Below are 19,895 nucleotides of genomic sequence, written 5' to 3' on the forward strand. Positions count from 1 at the left end.
GGGTCAGGATCACTCCTGTCGGTGCAGGATCTCCCCGGTGCGCCCTTTTTCAATTGCCTCACCCTCTAAGTGAGGGGTCGTCGGTGCACGTGCATCGATCCGGGGTCGCTACCGGGATCGCTCCGTTGCATTCGCACTCGTATCCATATCCCTGTGGGAATCCCTTGAACACTTGATCTCAAGTGTCCTTTTACATGCACTGACCCTAATTTATTCCATCTTTATTACCCCCTCTTATGACAGGTTCATATCTGCCCCTAACTAAGTGCATTTTTATTATCTAAACCACTCTAATTTTGACAGCTAATCCATTAATTGCATTTTTATTACCCTTTTTACCGACATCAAAGGTCCCGAAACCAGGCTTATTTAACTACTTGCTACGTTTAGGGCTTTTTTTTCATTTCATTTTTTCTAAATTTTTGAGCATTTTAATCAGATTTTGAGAAAATGGCTCAAAAAATTTTTTCCTTCGGATATGGCTAAATCGATTCTCCTGTTAATGCTGATCAAGAATATATATGATTTATGGGGTCGGAAATGACTGTTTCAGCCAGAAAAAGTATTATTTTATATTTTGAAATCAAATTTTGGAGGACAATTCGGAAAGCTGTTCTGAATTGGGTTTTCTACGCTTAACAAATCTGCATACTACGTTTAGGGATTTTTCACATTTCATTTTTTCTCAATTTTTAAGAATTTTAATGATCGTACCCCTTAGCAAATTTTGAGAAAATGGCTCAAAAAATTTTTTCCTTCGGATATGGCTAAATCGATTCTCCTGTTAATGCTGATCAAGAATATATATGGTTTATGGGGTCGGAAATGACTCCTTCAGCCAGAAAAAGTATTATTTTATATTTTAAAATCAAATTTTGGAGGACAATTCGGAAAGCTGTTCTGAATTGGGTTTTCTACGCTTAACAAATCTGCATACTACGTTTAGGGTTTTTTTTTCATTTCATTTTTTCTCAATTTTTGAGCATTTTAATGATCGTACCCCTTATCAGATTTTGAGAAAATGGCTCAAAAAATTTTTTCCTTCGGATATGGCTAAATCGATTCTCCTGTTAATGCTGATCAAGAATATATATGATTTATGGGGTCGGAAATGACTCCTTCAGCCAGAAAAAGTATTATTTTATATTTTGAAATCAAATTTTGGAGGACAATTCGGAAAGCTGTTCTGAATTGAGTTTTCTACGCTTAACAAATCTGCATACTACGTTTAGGGCTTTTTTCATTTCATTTTTTCTCAGTTTTTGAGAATTTTAATGATGGTACCCCTTATCAAATTTTCAGAAAATGGCTCAAAAAATTTTTCCCTTCGGATATAGCTAAATCGATTCTCCTGTTAATGCTGATCAAGAATATATATGATTTATGGGCTCGGAAATGACTCCTTCAGCCAGAAAAAGTATTATTTTATATTTTGAAATCAAATTTTGGAGGACAATTCGGAAAGCTGTTCTGAATTGGGTTTTCTACGCTTAACAAATCTGCATACTACGTGAAGCTGTCGGGGCCGTGGCAAGTACAAGTCCAGAAAATTCCCAATAAAAGCAGGCAGAGGTTTTGGATGATGTTGATGAGGAGGACAAACGATCCGTCTTCTTTCGAATTTATTTTCAGAGTAGTGAAAAAAAAGAGAGCCGTACAACTAACATGGCGACAGGTACCCTTTTGTTACCAGAGATGCTCCCCTGGCGACATTGCCCCTTGTTCAGCTTGAACATTCTCCCCCCCCACGCAAGAGGAATGCTTGCGATCTACGAGAGGGAGCATCGTCCGGAAAGGATCCATCCCAGCGTCGTATTTTGTGCCATCGGCAAGCCGTCCTGACCCGGGAGGATACCCGGCAGCATCAGGTCAGCGTAAACGTCCGCTCCCAGCACAACCGACACTAGCGATGGGTGGAACCACCGGTCATCCGCCAATGTGACATTCTGAAACATGTCCTGCACCTTCGGGTCCAGCGGTTGCCCCGGCGTTCGTGTCTGCATCTGCTCGTCCACCAGCATCAGAAGCTGCTTGCTCATCTTGGAGGCCTTGGAGCGCATCTCGGTGGTGCACACCCGTTGGTCGCCAATGCCCGTGATGGCCAGATTAAGGGCTTTAACCAGGGAGATGTGGATGCGACTCACAGGACAGCACGGATCCACCAGGGCTCGGACATCAAACCGCTTTTGGTCGGATCCGATTAGCACGGACGCGGTCGGGAGGATGCTAACACTTGTGCGCGCCAGGATAGGCGTGCACGACCGGCTGCGGGATGGAGACATATCCATTGGCGTGGCGGGCCGCCGAGATCCGGATACAGGCGCCTTATGGCGCTGCTGTGACTGACGCTGAGGCCGAGAATCCGAGGGTGAGTTGCGCCTTTGTCGGGGTCGCGAAGAGCGAGGCTGCCCAGTGTGGATGTGTAGCAGCGTGTGATGAGCCTCATGGCATATATGACACCTCGCTGTACTGCGGCACGACCGACCGGAGTGCTCGTGTGCCAGACAGTTTGCGCAGTACTTGTTAATGAGTACCGCGCGGAGCCGCTTCACAGCCGGCAGTTGGAGAAACCGTCGGCAAACCCTCAGTGCGTGGACTCCCCTGCAGACTCGACATCTGTATACATTGCTCCCGGATGAGCGACGAGGATTTTGGTGGGTCGTTGGAGCCATTGTATACACGGATCTAAATTAAAAGAGAGAGATGGATAAATATGATAATGAAATGTTATGGATGAGGATGAACAAGACACGTGGACGGAACGACGACGTTGGATGACACAACTTAGGACTAGTACATGTCAATTGGAAGGATTACTCTATTGAGGAGTCACTGTGGTCAATGGGGCCGTCCATTGGGAGGCGAATCATTTTCGCCACTGGCCGTCGGATGACGCCCCGTGCTGTAAGCACGTCTGCAACTCTGACCTTGCCGTCGGCGCCCGGATATACCAACTGGATACGCCCAAGCCGCCATTCGTTGGCTGGCAAGCTCTCCTCCTTGATCACAACCATGTCTCCCGCTTGGAGATCTCGTGATGGGAACTTCCATTTGTTCCTTTTGTGGAGCTCCTTCAGATATTCCTCCTTCCAACGCACACAGAACTGCTGATGCAGGGCCTTCAACCTCCGCCACCGATTGATGATGGAAATAGGATTTTCCTCAATCAGAGGCTCCGATACCGCAAGAAGTGGTCCACCAATTAGAAAATGTCCGGGGCTAAGAGCCACAAGGTCAGTGGGATCTTCGGACATTGGTGAAATAGGCCTGGAGTTTAAACAGGCCTCAATTTTCGCAAGGAGGGTAGCCAGTTCTTCGAAGGTGTACTTCCCTGCTGCTGTGTACTTGTAGAAGTGAGCCTTGAAACTTTTCACACCCGCCTCCCAGAGCCCTCCCATGTGAGGCGCGCCAGGAGGGTTGAAATGCCAGTCCAAGTTCTGAAGGCTGTGTTTGGAGAGGATCAGTGTTCTGGTTGATTCCATAAAGTCTCTGGATAAGGACGTGGAGGCTCCGACGAACGTTTTCCCGTTGTCAGAGTAGACATGTTGTGGACACCCACGGCGAGCAGAAAAACGAGAGAAGGCAGCTAAAAATTTCTCTGTCGTCAAGTCGGACGTCGCTTCGAGATGGATGGCCCTGGTACTAAAGCAAACAAAAACGCAGACGTACCCCTTTGTGACTTTGCAGCCTCGACCGACATAACTCTTGATGTCAAATGGCCCCGCGAAATCCATGCCTGTATGAGTGAATGGCCTGGAGAAAGAGGATCTCGCCCGGGGTAAATCCCCCATCAACTGCCTCTGCAGGTTCTTCTTGTGGATGACACAAACTCGGCACGAGTGGATTGTGTGTTTCACCAACCTCTGAAGCTTAGGAATCCAGAATTTAGACCGAATCAGTCTCACCATTAACTGATTCCCCCCATGCAAGGATATGCGATGGGTAAACAGGGCTTGTAGTTTCGCGAACGTACATCGCGCTGGGATGATGATAGGATGTTTTTCATCATAACTGAGCATGTCAGATGCTTGTAAACGGCCGCTTGCTCTCAAGACCCCCTTTCTGTCAAGAAAGGGGTTTAAGTTAGAAATTGTACTTGAGGATGGAATTTGCTGCTTGTTACTTAAAGCCTTATATTCGACGGGGAACTCGTTCTTTTGAGTGAACACGATTAATCGCTCTTGCACGTCGGACAACTCCGCCGAAGTGAGTGCTGCCGATGGGGGTATGTCTTCCTTTTTGCAATTTTTCGCAAAACGGATCACGTATGCTAGAACCCGCAGCGCCCTGTCGAAGGTTGAAAAACGCTCTAGGATATCCACTGCTGGCGGCACTGTGGCACTGTGACATTTGATAGGCCGTTGCTCCATCTCGGTTTCCGGATTAACCAGTGGTTCACTCGGCCACTGCTCCTGCTTGAGTGGCAGCCAAGCCGGCCCGTGCCACCAAAGTGTGCTGTCCTTAAGCTCTTGGGGCGAGACGCCTCGGCTTGCCAGATCAGCTGGATTGTCTTCGGATCGTACATGGCCCCATTTGCTTTCGTTGGTGCGCTGTTCGATCTTTGCGACCCTGTTGGCCACGAATGTCGTCCAGGTGCATGCTGGCTTGCCTAGCCATGCAAGAACTATAGTAGAGTCTGTCCAATAAAAAATCTCATAAGCTTTAGGAGGCAATTCGGAAATTACTGATGCTGCTAGCTCAGTGAGCAGCACTGCTCCGCACAACTCCAGGCGGGGTATGGAGATGGACCTGACGGGAGCGACTCTGGTCTTGGATGCCAGCAAATGGGCACAACAGCCGTCAGCCGTTTCGACTCGGACGAAAATAGCAGCCCCATACGCGTCCTGTGACGCATCGCAAAACGCATGGTACTGCACCTTGGCAGCAGGATGGAAACGCACCCACCTCGGAATACGAATTTCCCTCAGGGTCGGATACCCTTTCAAAAACTCTTGCCACTTGGTCACAAGGTCGGTGGGGAGTGGCTGATCCCAGCCTAGCTCCCGTAGCCAAATTTCCTGCATGAAAATCTTGGCTCGGATTACGAAAGGCGATAACCACCCTGCCGGGTCGAACAGTTTGGCTATTTGAGACAAAACCTCTCGTTTGGTGTAGGCAGGTTGCAGGGAGATCACCATTGGAACAAAAAAGAAACTATCGGATGTAGCTTGCCAACGGATCCCAAGAGTTTTCGCCGTGCTGGCATCTTCCAGCTCAAGGAAGTCTGCACTGACCAAATGTTCCCTCGGAATCGCTTGTAGGAGTCTCCTTTCGTTTGAGGTCCACTTGCGCAGTGGAAAACCGGCACTCTCGAGAGCCAGCCGAAGCTCTTTAATGGCTAAAACTGCCGACTGCTGAGTGTGAGCCCCTGCGAGCACATCGTCCACGTACATGAAGTTCGAAATGATGTCGCTGGCCAAAGGATATTGGCCTCGGATGTCCTGAGCCAACTGCTGAAGCACTCTGATGGCCAGGAAGGGCGCACAATTTACGCCGAAGGTGACTGTGTCGAGTTCATAGTCACAGAGCTCACCGTATTTGTTGCGGAATAAGATTCTCTGAAAGCGCGTGTGATCAGGATTGACCCGGATTTGCCGATACATCTTTGTGATGTCCGCATTGAAAACATACTTAAAGAAACGCCATTTTAGAATCTGAATAGTCAGATCGGACTGTAGTACAGGCCCCGCATGAAGGATATCATTGAGGCTGTTCCCGTTTGATGAGGGATTGGAAGCGTTGAACACGACGCGAACCTTCGTCGTGGTGCTATCTGGTTTGAAGACAGCGTGATGAGGCAGATAAAAACTGCTAGAGTCGTCAGGGGAGACTTGGTGCATATGACCTAAGTCTAAGTACTCTCGAATGACTGAGTCGTACTGCTCCTTCAATGGAAGATCTTTACTTAATCGCATTTCGTTTCGGAGGTACTGAGCTAGTGCGATGGGTCTGGAATGTCCAAGCTTAATATTGTCCGGCTCTTTAAAGGGCAACGAAACAACATATCTTCCATCCTCACTTCTTTTGGTGGATCGGATAAAGTTCTCCTCGCAAACCGAGGTGGATTCCTTAACCAGCTTCACTGGAACATCCTCCACCTCCCAAAATTTTGTGAGGATGCTGTCTAGTTTGGATTCCTTGACTGCTAATCGGGCTGAAAAGGAGCAGACTCTGCTTGTGGGACTCGCTGCAATCGGACCGCAAAGAATCCACCCGAATATGGTCTCTTGACCCAGGAGTGTTCCACAAATATTGGAATGGGAGCCGCTTAGGAGGATCGATGGCAGGATATCGGCACCAATAAGCACGTCAATCTGCGAGCTTCGGAAGAAATTTGGATCTGCTAGTTGCAACGGTGGAAGATCCTTTAATGAGGCCTCTGGTAGAGTGTAGGATGGGAGATTACCAGCTAACTGGGGTAACACGTATGCACAAGTTTCAATCTGGATATGGGGCTTGACGGAAGAACCTATGATGAGTTGACACCTCTTACGAGGCTGAGCGGCAACGGAAAGGTTGACCCCCGAAACTTGGGCTTGAATGGACTCATATGGCAACTTAATTAGGTTGAACAACCGTTCTGAGATGAAGGTTGCCTCGGAACCTGAGTCAATGAGTGCCCGTGCTGAGTATTTTATGCCCAAATGGCAAACTTCTATCAATGCCGTACTCAGTAGGACCCCTTGCGTGTTAACGGCAAGAAACGTTTGCACATTCGCTTGACTCGTCGATGGAGTGGACTGTATCTGTTGCTGGGTTGCTGTGGATGGATGGGACTGCTGGTCAGGCATAACCACTGAATGGACTGGCAGAGGGGTACTTCGATGCAGGAGAGTATTGTGACGTCCATTGCAGGTGTAGCAATTATGCGTACTGTTGCAATCCCGGAGCAGATGCGTTCTTGCGAAACAGTTCAAGCACAACTTCTGCTGTTTTACATGTTTCTCTCGATCTGCGACTGACATGCGTAAGAATAGAGGACATAATCGGACTGGATGGTTCTCCTGTGCGCAGAGTTTGCAGGATTGCGGGTTTACCGTAACTCTGTTTTCGAAGGTCTGGATCGACCGCGAGCTATTTTCAGCCCTCAGTGCCCTGGATTGAACGCTCGCGTTTGGCTTGAACTCCTCAATCGCCTCAAGCGTTCGATGACGATCTTTTAAGAAAGCCTGGAATTCAGCCCAAAGTGGAATCTCTGACTTATTTAGCAGGGACTGTTCCCACAGAGCCAAAGTTAGTTTTGGCAACTTGGACGAGCACAGGAAAACAAGCAGGCAATCCCAATTCGTGGTCTCGACTCTTGCTAATTGCAGGGCCGTTAAACAACCTTGGATTGTGCTCTCTAAATGCTTCAAGGATTTTCCGCATTCCTGGGCAACAGAAGGCAAATTAAACAAGATCTTTAATTGGCTATTGACCAGCAGCCTCTTGTTCTCGAACCGATTCTGCAAGTTTCTCCACGCTGACTCAAAACCATCATTGGTCAACGGAGATAAGGCCACAATGGATTTGGCCTCGCCGCTCGTCTTTGCATTGAGATGGAACAGTTTTTCGACTTCTGAAAGCCGAGGATTGCGTACATAGATGGCGGAGAAAAGGTCCCGAAATGTGGGCCATTGAACATAGTCACCATTGAAAACTTCGCACTCAACTGGAGGTAGGCGACATCCGCCCTGAGACGGCATTAGATTGGAGGACTGAACAGACTGTGGCGCGCGTGAATTTTCAATGATCTCATTGAGGTTTGCTGCGCACCGCTCGTAAACGGTATAACAGTAGTCATACTTGGATTGCATGACTGTTATTGTGTCTTTGCAGTTTTGACTGGCCAGCACTTCGGAGCACGTCTCGTACTCCCTTTCCACCTTGTCCCAGAGAGCCCTGATCTGCTCGAGTCGAACCCTACTCGTGTGGATGGACGGACCTTGGTCAGTCGGGGTGTTGAATCTGGCTTCGAACTGACCCATCCTATCGGTTATGGTCGTGAATTTCACCAAAGCCTTGTCTCCCTCAGCTTGAGCCCTTTTTTCAGTTGCTCTAGTGACCTGGGAAGACACGACTGATTTCGCGGCCCTTGTGGATGGTGCAGACGGTAGAACTTCGAGCGACGTGCTCGTAGATTTACGTGGAGTGGTGGTTGCTAATGGGCTTTTGCTTCGAGAGGGATTTTCGTTTTCGGAAGGCACAGAGGATTCACTCGTTGCCCTGCCTCTGGAAGACGCCTCCGCTGTAGAAACGGTCAGACGGGGTTTTGGTTCCTCACCGTCGCCGTTTTCCATGTTAAACTCTTGTTGGGGCCGCTGGATAAGCGCAGGAAAACAGAGTTAATCGAAAAAATTATATTTATCGATTTGGAATAAGTGCAGGGACGCTGGATAAGCGTAAATAAACAAATAATACTCGAAAAGGATGTTATCGATTTTTTTTTTTTTTTAAATGAAAACAGGGACGCTGGATAAGCGCAGGAAAACAGAGTTAGTCGAAAAAATTATATTTATCGATTTGGAATAAGTGCAGGGACGCTGGATAAGCGTAAAAAACAAATAATACTCGAAAAGGATGTTATCGATTTTAAATCAAAACAGGGACGCTGGATAAGCGCAGGAAACCAGAGTTAATCGAAAAAATTATATTTATCGATTTGGAATAAGTGCAGGGACGCTGGATAAGCGTAAATAAACAGATAATACCCGAAAAGGATGTTATCGATTTTAATTAGTACGGGGACGCTGGATGAAGCGTTCAAAATTTATGATTATCGATTTTAAATCAATACAGGGACGCTGGATAACGCGTTGGCACGTATGCACTCGATTCGAAAGATATGGGGGCGCTGGATAACGCGTAGAACAAATTAATCGAAAGAAATGCTATCGATATTCAATTAATACGGGGACGCTGGATGACGCGTTGGCACGGATGAACTCAGTTCAAAGATATGGGGGCGCTGGATAACGCGTTGGCACGGATGTACTCGGTTTGAAAGATATGGGGGCGCTGAATAACGCGTAGAACAAATTAATCGAAAAAATGCTCTCGATTTCCAATTGATACGGGGACGCTGGATAACGCGTTGACTGAATTAATCGAAAAAAAGTTGCTAGAAATTTCAAATCAATACGAGGACGCTGGATAAAGCGTTTAAAATTATGGTTATCGATTTGGAATAAATACCGGGCGCTGGATGAAGCGTTTAAAAATTATGGTTATCGATTCGGGAAAGTGTGTACGTTGGATAACGCGTAGAAGAAATCAGACAAAAAAAAAAAAAAAAAAAAAAACTGCTGTCGATTTCAATTTAATACGGGAACGCTGGATGACGCGTTGACAAGGATGTACTCAACTCAAATTAATATGGGGGCGCTGGATAACGCGAAAACCAAAATTAATCGAAAAAGAATGCTATCGATTTCACAGGAATTAAAAAAAATAAAAAGTCGAAAAAGGGTTTTATCGATTTGGGTATGAACCAAGGATAAAAAAAATATGTAGAATGAATTATTCGGAGACAAATAAATGTTTGTCGAAAAATACTGTGGGGTTGGAAGTGCAGACAAAAGGATTAATCGAAAATGTATGCTTATCGCCTTTTTAGATATACTTGGACGCTGGATAATGCGTACCAAAAAAAAATCGGAACGGTGTACACGATTCAAAAAAAATTAGGTTGTAAATTAGTCGAATTAAAACTCAAAACCAATAATACAAAAAAAAATGCACCCAAGTGTGAACGGCTCATTAACAGACTCAGCCGGTAATAGTGTCGCAACCTTGGCGGCCAGTACTTACATACATATGTATTTACGCAAAATAAACAAATAAAGAACTATTAAAATCGCAGATTTTTTTTTAATTTTGTTTGTTTCACTTTGTTTGTGTTCGGATGCAGCGACACTTTTAGCTGCCGATGCTCAATTGCCGGTCCAGCAATTTGTATGGATATGTGCATATATGTGTGCACGTATGATCGGCCAGCTGGAGGAGGGGGTTAACTTTATTTATCTTTTGTTTTGTTGTTAATGTGCAGTGGATGGAAAATACATATGTACATATATTTATTGTGGATAGGATGTGTTTTTTCTCCTCTTTAAATGCCGCAGATTTGTGACCCAAAGGTAACATACATATGTCCATACATAGGTTCATAGATCGGCCATGTACATAAATGTGTATGCAATTGCCGGTCCAGCAATTTGTATGGATATGTGCATATGTATATGTACAGTTTGTCAAGAAATTCTTTGCAAAACGAAAAATTCCCATAAAATTTGGTTTTAAACTTAAAATTTATTAACAAAAACGAGAAAATGTTTAATTTTTCTTTTACATTATGTTTAGGATAAGTAATAGTTATTAATATATAAAACAAAAATTTAATATTTCAACTTAGAACATAGTAAAATATAACAAAAACATAAACATTGCAATTATTAGGTTGTCAATTAATTGTTTGCAATTTTCGAGCACTTCGTGAATTTATACTTATAACTTAAAAACTATTTAACAAATTTGGTTAATATTTGGTATGGAGTCCTTTTGCATCCATAACAGCATGGAGACGTCGCGACATCGAATTTATAAGACCTTTTATGTCATAATACTGAGGTATTTTCTCCCATTCCTCCTGGATGGCTTTAATTAAAGCACTCTTATTTGTTGGAGCCCGTTTAGCCACTTTCTTCTTCAACAAAGCCCACAAATTTTCAATGGGATTTAGGTCCGGGCTTTGGGCAGGAGTATCGATGACCTTGCTGCAGTTGTAAAGCAACCATGTCCTGCACAGAAGCGATTTGTGTTTAGGATCGTTGTCCTGGTACAGCTTGTATTTCAGTTTATTTGGGTTTTGGGGATCAATGAAGCCAAATTTGTTCGCGCTTTTTGACAATTCATTTTTAAGAATGTCCAAATAAAACTCCTTCGTCATTATATCGTTAAAAATTCGCAGCTCTCCAACGCCTTCGGATGATATACAACCCCACACCATAACAGAAAGCTTGCCAAATTTTACTGTTGGTATTATGTTCTTTTGGTGGAAAGCTGTATTTGGCTTCCTCCAAACTTTTGAGGGTCCGTCATGAGTATACAGCATTATCTTCGTCTCATCACAAAAAATTACGTCATTCCAATATTCAGAAGGCTGGTTAACGTGGGCAATCGAAAAATTAAGCCGCCTTTCAACATTTATAGCCGAAAGCATAGGCTTCTTTCTGGCTACATGTGATGAGTACTTGTGTGCATTTAAAACTTTTCGCACTGTCTCATGGCTCACAGTTTTACCGCAATCATTTTTAATGTCTTCTGCCAACTGCCTGAGGGTTGTTTGCGGCTTATTTTCAATCGTTTTCAAAATTTTTGATTGGTCGCGTCTGGTAAGCTTTGGTGGACGGCCTGTAGAGTTGTTCAAATTGAGTCTATTTTCACGCTCTGCACGATTTATTATATTGTAAACCGTTCTCAGTTTAATATTAAACATTTCAGAAAGTTCCTTGGCCGATTTGCCCTTATAATGGTTATAGTAAACCAACTGTATTGTGTTTTCATCAACTCGTTTGCCAGGCATGTTCAAAAACGCTCACTCTAATCTTCTGCAAAATTTTCCAAACGAACTTCTTCACGAAAACAAAAGCTAAGATCACTCCGAAGTGGCACGCGTCCATTTTTCTCGAAAATTATGCAGCGTTGCCATATTCTGGGAATCCCCTTAACTTGTGTTTGCATTTTGCAAAGAATTATTTGACAACGGAATACTTGCGGTTATTTTGTTTTTATTGTTTTTTGTGATGATTAATAAGGATATTTTATTTTTTCTTATGCATATTAATAGCTAAAACATCATTTTATAATATTAAAAGAAAAAATTAAGGAAAAAAATAGTTTTTGTTGATAAATTTCATGTTTAAAAAATAAATTCGGTGTCGTTTATCATTTTGCAAAGAATTTCTTGACAAACTGTATGTACGTATGCACGTATGATCGGCCAGCCAGAGGAGGGAGATAACTTTATTTATCCCTTTTTTTTTCTTGTTTTATTATTGTGCGGTGGATAAAAAAATGTACATATATTTATTGTGGATGGGATGTGTTTTTTTTTGTTTTAAATGCCGCCGATTTGTGACCCAAAGGTAATGAACATACGTATGTACATATGTATGTTCATAGATCGGCAATGTACACAAATGCGTATGCAAATAACTCGGTGTGGATGTATGGCTTTTTATGTGCGGAAAAATGGATGTCAGCCTTCCTGGATATTGGCTGATTTAAAACATGTATAGGAGAGGGGCATATAGCTATGTAAACACATGCATATACATATATATCCTACTGCACAAGTTGGTAGAGTTTTAAATAAATTGGATGCAGCAATATATCTACATATATGTATATGCAAGTATGTACATACATATATGGTGGGAATTTCGGCACCGTACTTATCTTGGCAAAAAAGCGCTGGAATATCCGGCTCGAAGGACCAAAAATGAAGCTGTCGGGGCCGTGGCAAGTACAAGTCCAGAAAATTCCCAATAAAAGCAGGCAGAGGTTTTGGATGATGTTGATGAGGAGGACAAACGATCCGTCTTCTTTCGAATTTATTTTCAGAGTAGTGAAAAAAAAGAGAGCCGTACAACTAACATGGCGACAGGTACCCTTTTGTTACCAGAGATGCTCCCCTGGCGACATTGCCCCTTGTTCAGCTTGAACACTACGTTTAGGGTTTTTTTTCATTTCATTTTTTCTCAATTTTTGAGCATTTTAATGATCGTACCCCTTAACAAATTTTGAGAAAATGGCGCAAAAAATTTTTTCCTTCGGATATGGCTAAATCGATTCTCCTGTTAATGCTGATCAAGAATATATATGATTTATGGGGTCGGAAATGACTCCTTCAGCCAGAAAAAGTATTATTTTATATTTTGAAATCAAATTCGGAAAGCTTGGAGGACAATTCGGAAAGCTGTTCTGAATTGGGTTTTCTACGCTTAACAAATCTGCATACTACGTTTAGGGCTTTTTTTCATTTCATTTTTTCTAAATTTTTGAGCATTTTAATGATCGTACCCCTTATCAGATTTTGAGAAAATGGCTCAAAAAATTTTTTCCTTCGGATATGGCTAAATCGATTCTCCTGTTAATGCTGATCAAGAATATATATGATTTATGGGGTCGGAAATGACTCCTTCAGCCAGAAAAAGTATTATTTTATATTTTGAAATCAAATTTTGGAGGACAATTCGGAAAGCTGTTCTGAATTGGGTTTTCTACGCTTAACAAATCTGCATACTACGTTTAGGGTTTTTTTTCATTTCATTTTTTCTCAATTTTTGAGCATTTTAATGATCGTACCCCTTATCAGATTTTGAGAAAATGGCTCAACAAATTTTCGCCTTCGGATATGGCTAAATCGATTCTCCTGTTAATGCTGATCAAGAATATATATGGTTTATGGGGTCGGAAATGACTCCTTCAGCCAGAAAAAGTATTATTTTATATTTTGAAATCAAATTTTGGAGGACAATTCGGAAAGCTGTTCTGAATTGGGTTTTCTACGCTTAACAAATCTGCATACTACGTTTAGGGTTTTTTTTCATTTCATTTTTTCTCAGTTTTTGAGAATTTTAATGATCGTACCCCTTAACAAATTTTGAGAAAATGGCGCAAAAAATTTTTTCCTTCGGATATGGCTAAATCGATTCTCCTGTTAATGCTGATCAAGAATATATATGATTTATGGGGTCGGAAATGACTCCTTCAGCCAAAAAAAGTATTATTTTATATTTTGAAATCAAATTTTGGAGGACAATTCGGAAAGCTGTTCTGAATTGGGTTTTCTACGCTTAACAAATCTGCATACTACGTTTAGGGTTTTTTTTCATTTCATTTTTTCTCAATTTTTGAGCATTTTAATGATCGTACCCCTTATCAGATTTTGAGAAAATGGCTCAAAAAATTTTTTCCTTCGGATATGGCGAAATCGATTCTCCTGTTAATGCTGATCAAGAATATATATGATTTATGGGGTCGGAAATGACTCCTTCAGCCAGAAAAAGTATTATTTTATATTTTGAAATCAAATTTTGGAGGACAATTCGGAAAGCTGTTCTGAATTGGGTTTTCTACGCTTAACAAATCTGCATACTACGTTTAGGGCTTTTTTCATTTCATTTTTTCTCAGTTTTTGAGAATTTTAATGATGGTACCCCTTATCAAATTTTCAGAAAATGGCTCAAAAAATTTTTCCCTTCGGATTCGATTCTCCTGTTAATGCTGATCAAGAATATATATGATTTATGGGGTCGGAAATGACTCCTTCAGCCAGAAAAAGTATTATTTTATATTTTGAAATCAAATTTTGGAGGACAATTCGGAAAGCTGTTCTGAATTGGGTTTTCTACGCTTAACAAATCTGCATACTACGTTTAGGGCTTTTTTCATTTCATTTTTTCTCAGTTTTTGAGAATTTTAATGATGGTACCCCTTATCAAATTTTCAGAAAATGGCTCAAAAAATTTTTCCCTTCGGATTCGATTCTCCTGTTAATGCTGATCAAGAATATATATGATTTATGGGGTCGGAAATGACTCCTTCAGCCAGAAAAAATATTATTTTATATTTTGAAATCAAATTTTGGAGTACAATTCGGAAAGCTGTTCTGAATTGGGTTTTCTACGCTTAACAAATCTGCATACTACGTTTAGGGATTTTTCACATTTCATTTTTTCTCAATTTTTAAGCATTTTAATGATCGTACCCCTTATGCCCATATGATACACTAATGCAGTTTTCATTTATTAGCTACTTCATTAGAACCTTGAAAGAGACCACTATATGTGTAATTTTGTGTAATTTGGCTTGAATTTTGCTTGGATTATTTTGGTAATACGACTACGGTCACATCGTCCGTAAAAGGTAAACAAAAAAACGGCCGCCATTCGCGGCGTATTACTATGAATTTCTGAATTCCTCGTCGAAGTATTCTTGCATAAATAAATGCAGAATCCTTTAAATTTATGTTTTTAACCTATGATGCTTAAAATTTTTTTAATTATTACCAAAAAAAAATTTTAAATTAAATTTACAGCGCAAGAACCTTGCCACCGCAAAACATATTATTTTTCCTAATTTTCTAATATTTTTTCAGTTAAAAAAACCAGCGAAATTATATAAAAATAAATATCTCATTGTGAGACCATACTGTCAATGAGCTGGCTAATACATTTTTCAATTACAATTTTCTTCATTAAACCCGTATTTTGTTATCGAGTATCTAGTATATAATATGTAGATCTATCGATTATCGCTCCAATGAAGTAGCTAATGCATTAGAATAATGCATTAGAGCGCCATATAGTCGTCTTGCTCGCACTTGTGTAAAACGCTATAGCGCTGTCAAATCTTTAATGAAGTCTCTAATTAATGCGGCTGTGTCATATCAGCATTATCAGATTTTGAGAAAATGGCTCAAAAAATTTTTTCCTTCGGATATGGCTAAATCGATTCTCCTGTTAATGCTGATCAAGAATATATATGATTTATGGGGTCGGAAATGACTCCTTCAGCCAGAAAAAGTATTATTTTATATTTTGAAATCAAATTTTGGAGGACAATTCGGAAAGCTGTTCTGAATTGGGTTTTCTACGCTTAACAAATCTGCATACTACGTTTAGGGCTTTTTTCATTTCATTTTTTCTCAGTTTTTGAGAATTTTAATGATCGTACCCCTTATCAGATTTTGAGAAAATGGCTCAAAAAATTTTTTCCTTCGGATATGGCTAAATCGATTCTCCTGTTAATGCTGATCAAGAATATATATGATTTATGGGGTCGGAAATGACTCCTTCAGCCAGAAAAAGTATTATTTTATATTTTGAAATCAAATTTTGGAGGACAATTCGGAAAGCTGTTCTGAATTGGGTTTTCTACGCTTAACAAATCTGCATACTACGTTTAGGGCTTTTTTTCATTTCATTTTTTCTCAATTTTTGAGCATTTTAATGATCGTACCCCTTATCAGATTTTGAGAAAATGGCTCAAAAAATTTTTTCCTTCGGATATGGCTAAATCGATTCTCCTGTTAATGCTGATCAAGAATATATATGATTTATGGGGTCGGAAATGACTCCTTCAGCCAGAAAAAGTATTATTTTATATTTTGAAATCAAATTTTGGAGGACAATTCGGAAAGCTGTTCTGAATTGGGTTTTCTACGCTTAACAAATCTGCATACTACGTTTAGGGCTTTTTTTCATTTCATTTTTTCTCAATTTTTGAGCATTTTAATGATCGGTACCCCTTATCAGATTTTGAGAAAATGGCTCAAAAAATTTTTTCCTTCGGATATGGCTAAATCGATTCTCCTGTTAATGCTGATCAAGAATATATATGATTTATGGGGTCGGAAATGACTCCTTCAGCCAGAAAAAGTATTATTTTATATTTTGAAATCAAATTTTGGAGGACAATTCGGAAAGCTGTTCTGAATTGGGTTTTCTACGCTTAACAAATCTGCATACTACGTTTAGGGCTTTTTTCATTTCATTTTTTCTCAATTTTTGAGAATTTTAATGATGGTACCCCTTATCAGATTTTGAGAAAATGGCTCAAAAAATTTTTTCCTTCGGATATGGCTAAATCGATTCTCCTGTTAATGCTGATCAAGAATATATATGATTTATGGGGTCGGAAATGACTCCTTCAGCCAGAAAAAGTATTATTTTATATTTTGAAATCAAATTTTGGAGGACAATTCGGAAAGCTGTTCTGAATTGGGTTTTCTACGCTTAACAAATCTGCATACTACGTTTAGGGCTTTTTTTCATTTCATTTTTTCTCAAGTTTTTGAGAATTTTAATGATCGTACCCCTTATCAGATTTTGAGAAAATGGCTCAAAAAATTTTTTCCTTCGGATATGGCTAAATCGATTCTCCTGTTAATGCTGATCAAGAATATATATGATTTATGGGGTCGGAAATGACTCCTTCAGCCAGAAAAAGTATTATTTTATATTTTGAAATCAAATTTTGGAGGACAATTCGGAAAGCTGTTCTGAATTGGGTTTTCTACGCTTAACAAATCTGCATACTACGTTTAGGGCTTTTTTTCATTTCATTTTTTCTCAATTTTTGAGCATTTTAATGATCGTACCCCTTATCAGATTTTGAGAAAATGGCTCAAAAAATTTTTTCCTTCGGATATGGCTAAATCGATTCTCCTGTTAATGCTGATCAAGAATATATATGATTTATGGGGTCGGAAATGACTCCTTCAGCCAGAAAAAGTATTATTTTATATTTTGAAATCAAATTTTGGAGGACAATTCGGAAAGCTGTTCTGAATTGGGTTTTCTACGCTTAACAAATCTGCATACTACGTTTAGGGCTTTTTTTCATTTCATTTTTTCTCAGTTTTTGAGAATTTTAATGATCGTACCCCTTATCAGATTTTGAGAAAATGGCTCAAAAAATTTTTTCCTTCGGATATGGCTAAATCGATTCTCCTGTTAATGCTGATCAAGAATATATATGATTTATGGGGTCGGAAATGACTCCTTCAGCCAGAAAAAGTATTATTTTATATTTTGAAATCAAATTTTGGAGGACAATTCGGAAAGCTGTTCTGAATTGGGTTTTCTACGCTTAACAAATCTGCATACTACGTTTAGGGCTTTTTTTCATTTCATTTTTTCTCAATTTTTGAGAATTTTAATGACGGTACCCCTTATCAGATTTTGAGAAAATGGCTCAAAAAATTTTTTCCTTCGGATATGGCTAAATCGATTCTCCTGTTAATGCTGATCAAGAATATATATGATTTATGGGGTCGGAAATGACTCCTTCAGCCAGAAAAAGTATTATTTTATATTTTGAAATCAAATTTTGGAGGACAATTCGGAAAGCTGTTCTGAATTGGGTTTTCTACGCTTAACAAATCTGCATACTACGTTTAGGGCTTTTTTTCATTTCATTTTTTCTCAATTTTTGAGAATTTTAATGATGGTACCCCTTATCAGATTTTGAGAAAATGGCTCAAAAAATTTTTTCCTTCGGATATGGCTAAATCGATTCTCCTGTTAATGCTGATCAAGAATATATATGATTTATGGGGTCGGAAATGACTCCTTCAGCCAGAAAAAGTATTATTTTATATTTTGAAATCAAATTTTGGAGGACAATTCGGAAAGCTGTTCTGAATTGGGTTTTCTACGCTTAACAAATCTGCATACTACGTTTAGGGCTTTTTTTCATTTCATTTTTTCTCAGTTTTTGAGAATTTTAATGATGGTACCCCTTAATCAAATTTTGAGAAAATGGCTCAAAAAATTTTTTCCTTCGGATATGGCTAAATCGATTCTCCTGTTAATGCTGATCAAGAATATATATGATTTATGGGGTCGGAAATGACTCCTTCAGCCAGAAAAAGTATTATTTTATATTTTGAAATCAAATTTTGGAGGACAATTCGGAAAGCTGTTCTGAATTGGGTTTTCTACGCTTAACAAATCTGCATACTACGTTTAGGGCTTTTTTCATTTCATTTTTTCTCAATTTTTGAGAATTTTAATGATGGTACCCCTTATCAAATTTTGAGAAAATGGCTCAAAAAATTTTTTCCTTCGGATATGGCTAAATCGATTCTCCTGTTAATGCTGATCAAGAATATATATGATTTATGGGGTCGGAAATGACTCCTTCAGCCAGAAAAAGTATTATTTTATATTTTGAAATCAAATTTTGGAGGACAATTCGGAAAGCTGTTCTGAATTGGGTTTTCTACGCTTAACAAATCTGCATACTACGTTTAGGGCTTTTTTTCATTTCATTTTTTCTCAATTTTTGAGAATTTTAATGATGGGTACCCCTTATCAAATTTTGAGAAAATGGCTCAAAAAATTTTTTCCTTCGGATATGGCTAAATCGATTCTCCTGTTAATGCTGATCAAGAATATATATGATTTATGGGGTCGGAAATGACTCCTTCAGCCAGAAAAAGTATTATTTTATATTTTGAAATCAAATTTTGGAGGACAATTCGGAAAGCTGTTCTGAATTGGGTTTTCTACGCTTAACAAATCTGCATACTACGTTTAGGGCTTTTTTTCATTTCATTTTTTCTCAATTTTTGAGCATTTTAATGATCGTACCCCTTATCAGATTTTGAGAAAATGGCTCAAAAAATTTTTTCCTTCGGATATGGCTAAATCGATTCTCCTGTTAATGCTGATCAAGAATATATATGATTTATGGGGTCGGAAATGACTCCTTCAGCCAGAAAAAGTATTATTTTATATTTTGAAATCAAATTTTGGAGGACAATTCGGAAAGCTGTTCTGAATTGGGTTTTCTACGCTTAACAAATCTGCATACTACGTTTAGGGCTTTTTTCATTTCATTTTTTCTCAGTTTTTGAGAATTTTAATGATGGTACCCCTTAACAAATTTTGAGAAAATGGCTCAAAAAATTTTTTCCTTCGGATATGGCTAAATCGATTCTCCTGTTAATGCTGATCAAGAATATATATGATTTATGGGGTCGGAAATGACTCCTTCAGCCAGAAAAAGTATTATTTTATATTTTGAAATCAAATTTTGGAGGACAATTCGGAAAGCTGTTCTGAATTGGGTTTTCTACGCTTAACAAATCTGCATACTACGTTTAGGGCTTTTTTTCATTTCATTTTTTCTCAATTTTTGAGAATTTTAATGATGGTACCCCTTATCAAATTTTGAGAAAATGGCTCAAAAAATTTTTTCCTTCGGATATGGCTAAATCGATTCTCCTGTTAATGCTGATCAAGAATATATATGATTTATGGGGTCGGAAATGACTCCTTCAGCCAGAAAAAGTATTATTTTATATTTTGAAATCAAATTTTGGAGGACAATTCGGAAAGCTGTTC

At 39.8% G+C, this 19,895-nt stretch overlaps 2 protein-coding genes across 2 annotated transcripts; both read right to left on the bottom strand.

Moving 5' to 3' along the window:
* Nucleotides 1-2,381: 2,381 nt before the first annotated feature.
* On the bottom strand, nucleotides 2,382-3,941 carry LOC121502440 (uncharacterized). The gene is made up of 2 exons (XM_070289005.1): nucleotides 2,952-3,941; nucleotides 2,382-2,685 (listed from the first exon to the last, which is right to left on the bottom strand). The coding sequence occupies exons 1-2, from the start codon at nucleotides 3,906-3,908 to the stop codon at nucleotides 2,524-2,526; spliced, it is 1,119 nt and encodes a 372-aa protein (XP_070145106.1). The 5' UTR covers nucleotides 3,909-3,941; the 3' UTR covers nucleotides 2,382-2,523.
* A 107-nt stretch (nucleotides 3,942-4,048) lies between these two features.
* On the bottom strand, nucleotides 4,049-8,279 carry LOC121503259 (uncharacterized). The gene is made up of 2 exons (XM_070289004.1): nucleotides 4,124-8,279; nucleotides 4,049-4,062 (listed from the first exon to the last, which is right to left on the bottom strand). Exons 1-2 carry the CDS (start codon nucleotides 8,277-8,279, stop codon nucleotides 4,049-4,051), a joined length of 4,170 nt encoding a protein of 1,389 aa, XP_070145105.1.
* Between the last annotated feature and the right edge of the window lie 11,616 nt (nucleotides 8,280-19,895).

Source organism: Drosophila kikkawai, unplaced genomic scaffold (assembly GCF_030179895.1).
Source record: "Drosophila kikkawai strain 14028-0561.14 unplaced genomic scaffold, DkikHiC1v2 scaffold_92, whole genome shotgun sequence".
In the NCBI taxonomy this organism is placed as follows: domain Eukaryota; kingdom Metazoa; phylum Arthropoda; class Insecta; order Diptera; family Drosophilidae; genus Drosophila; species Drosophila kikkawai.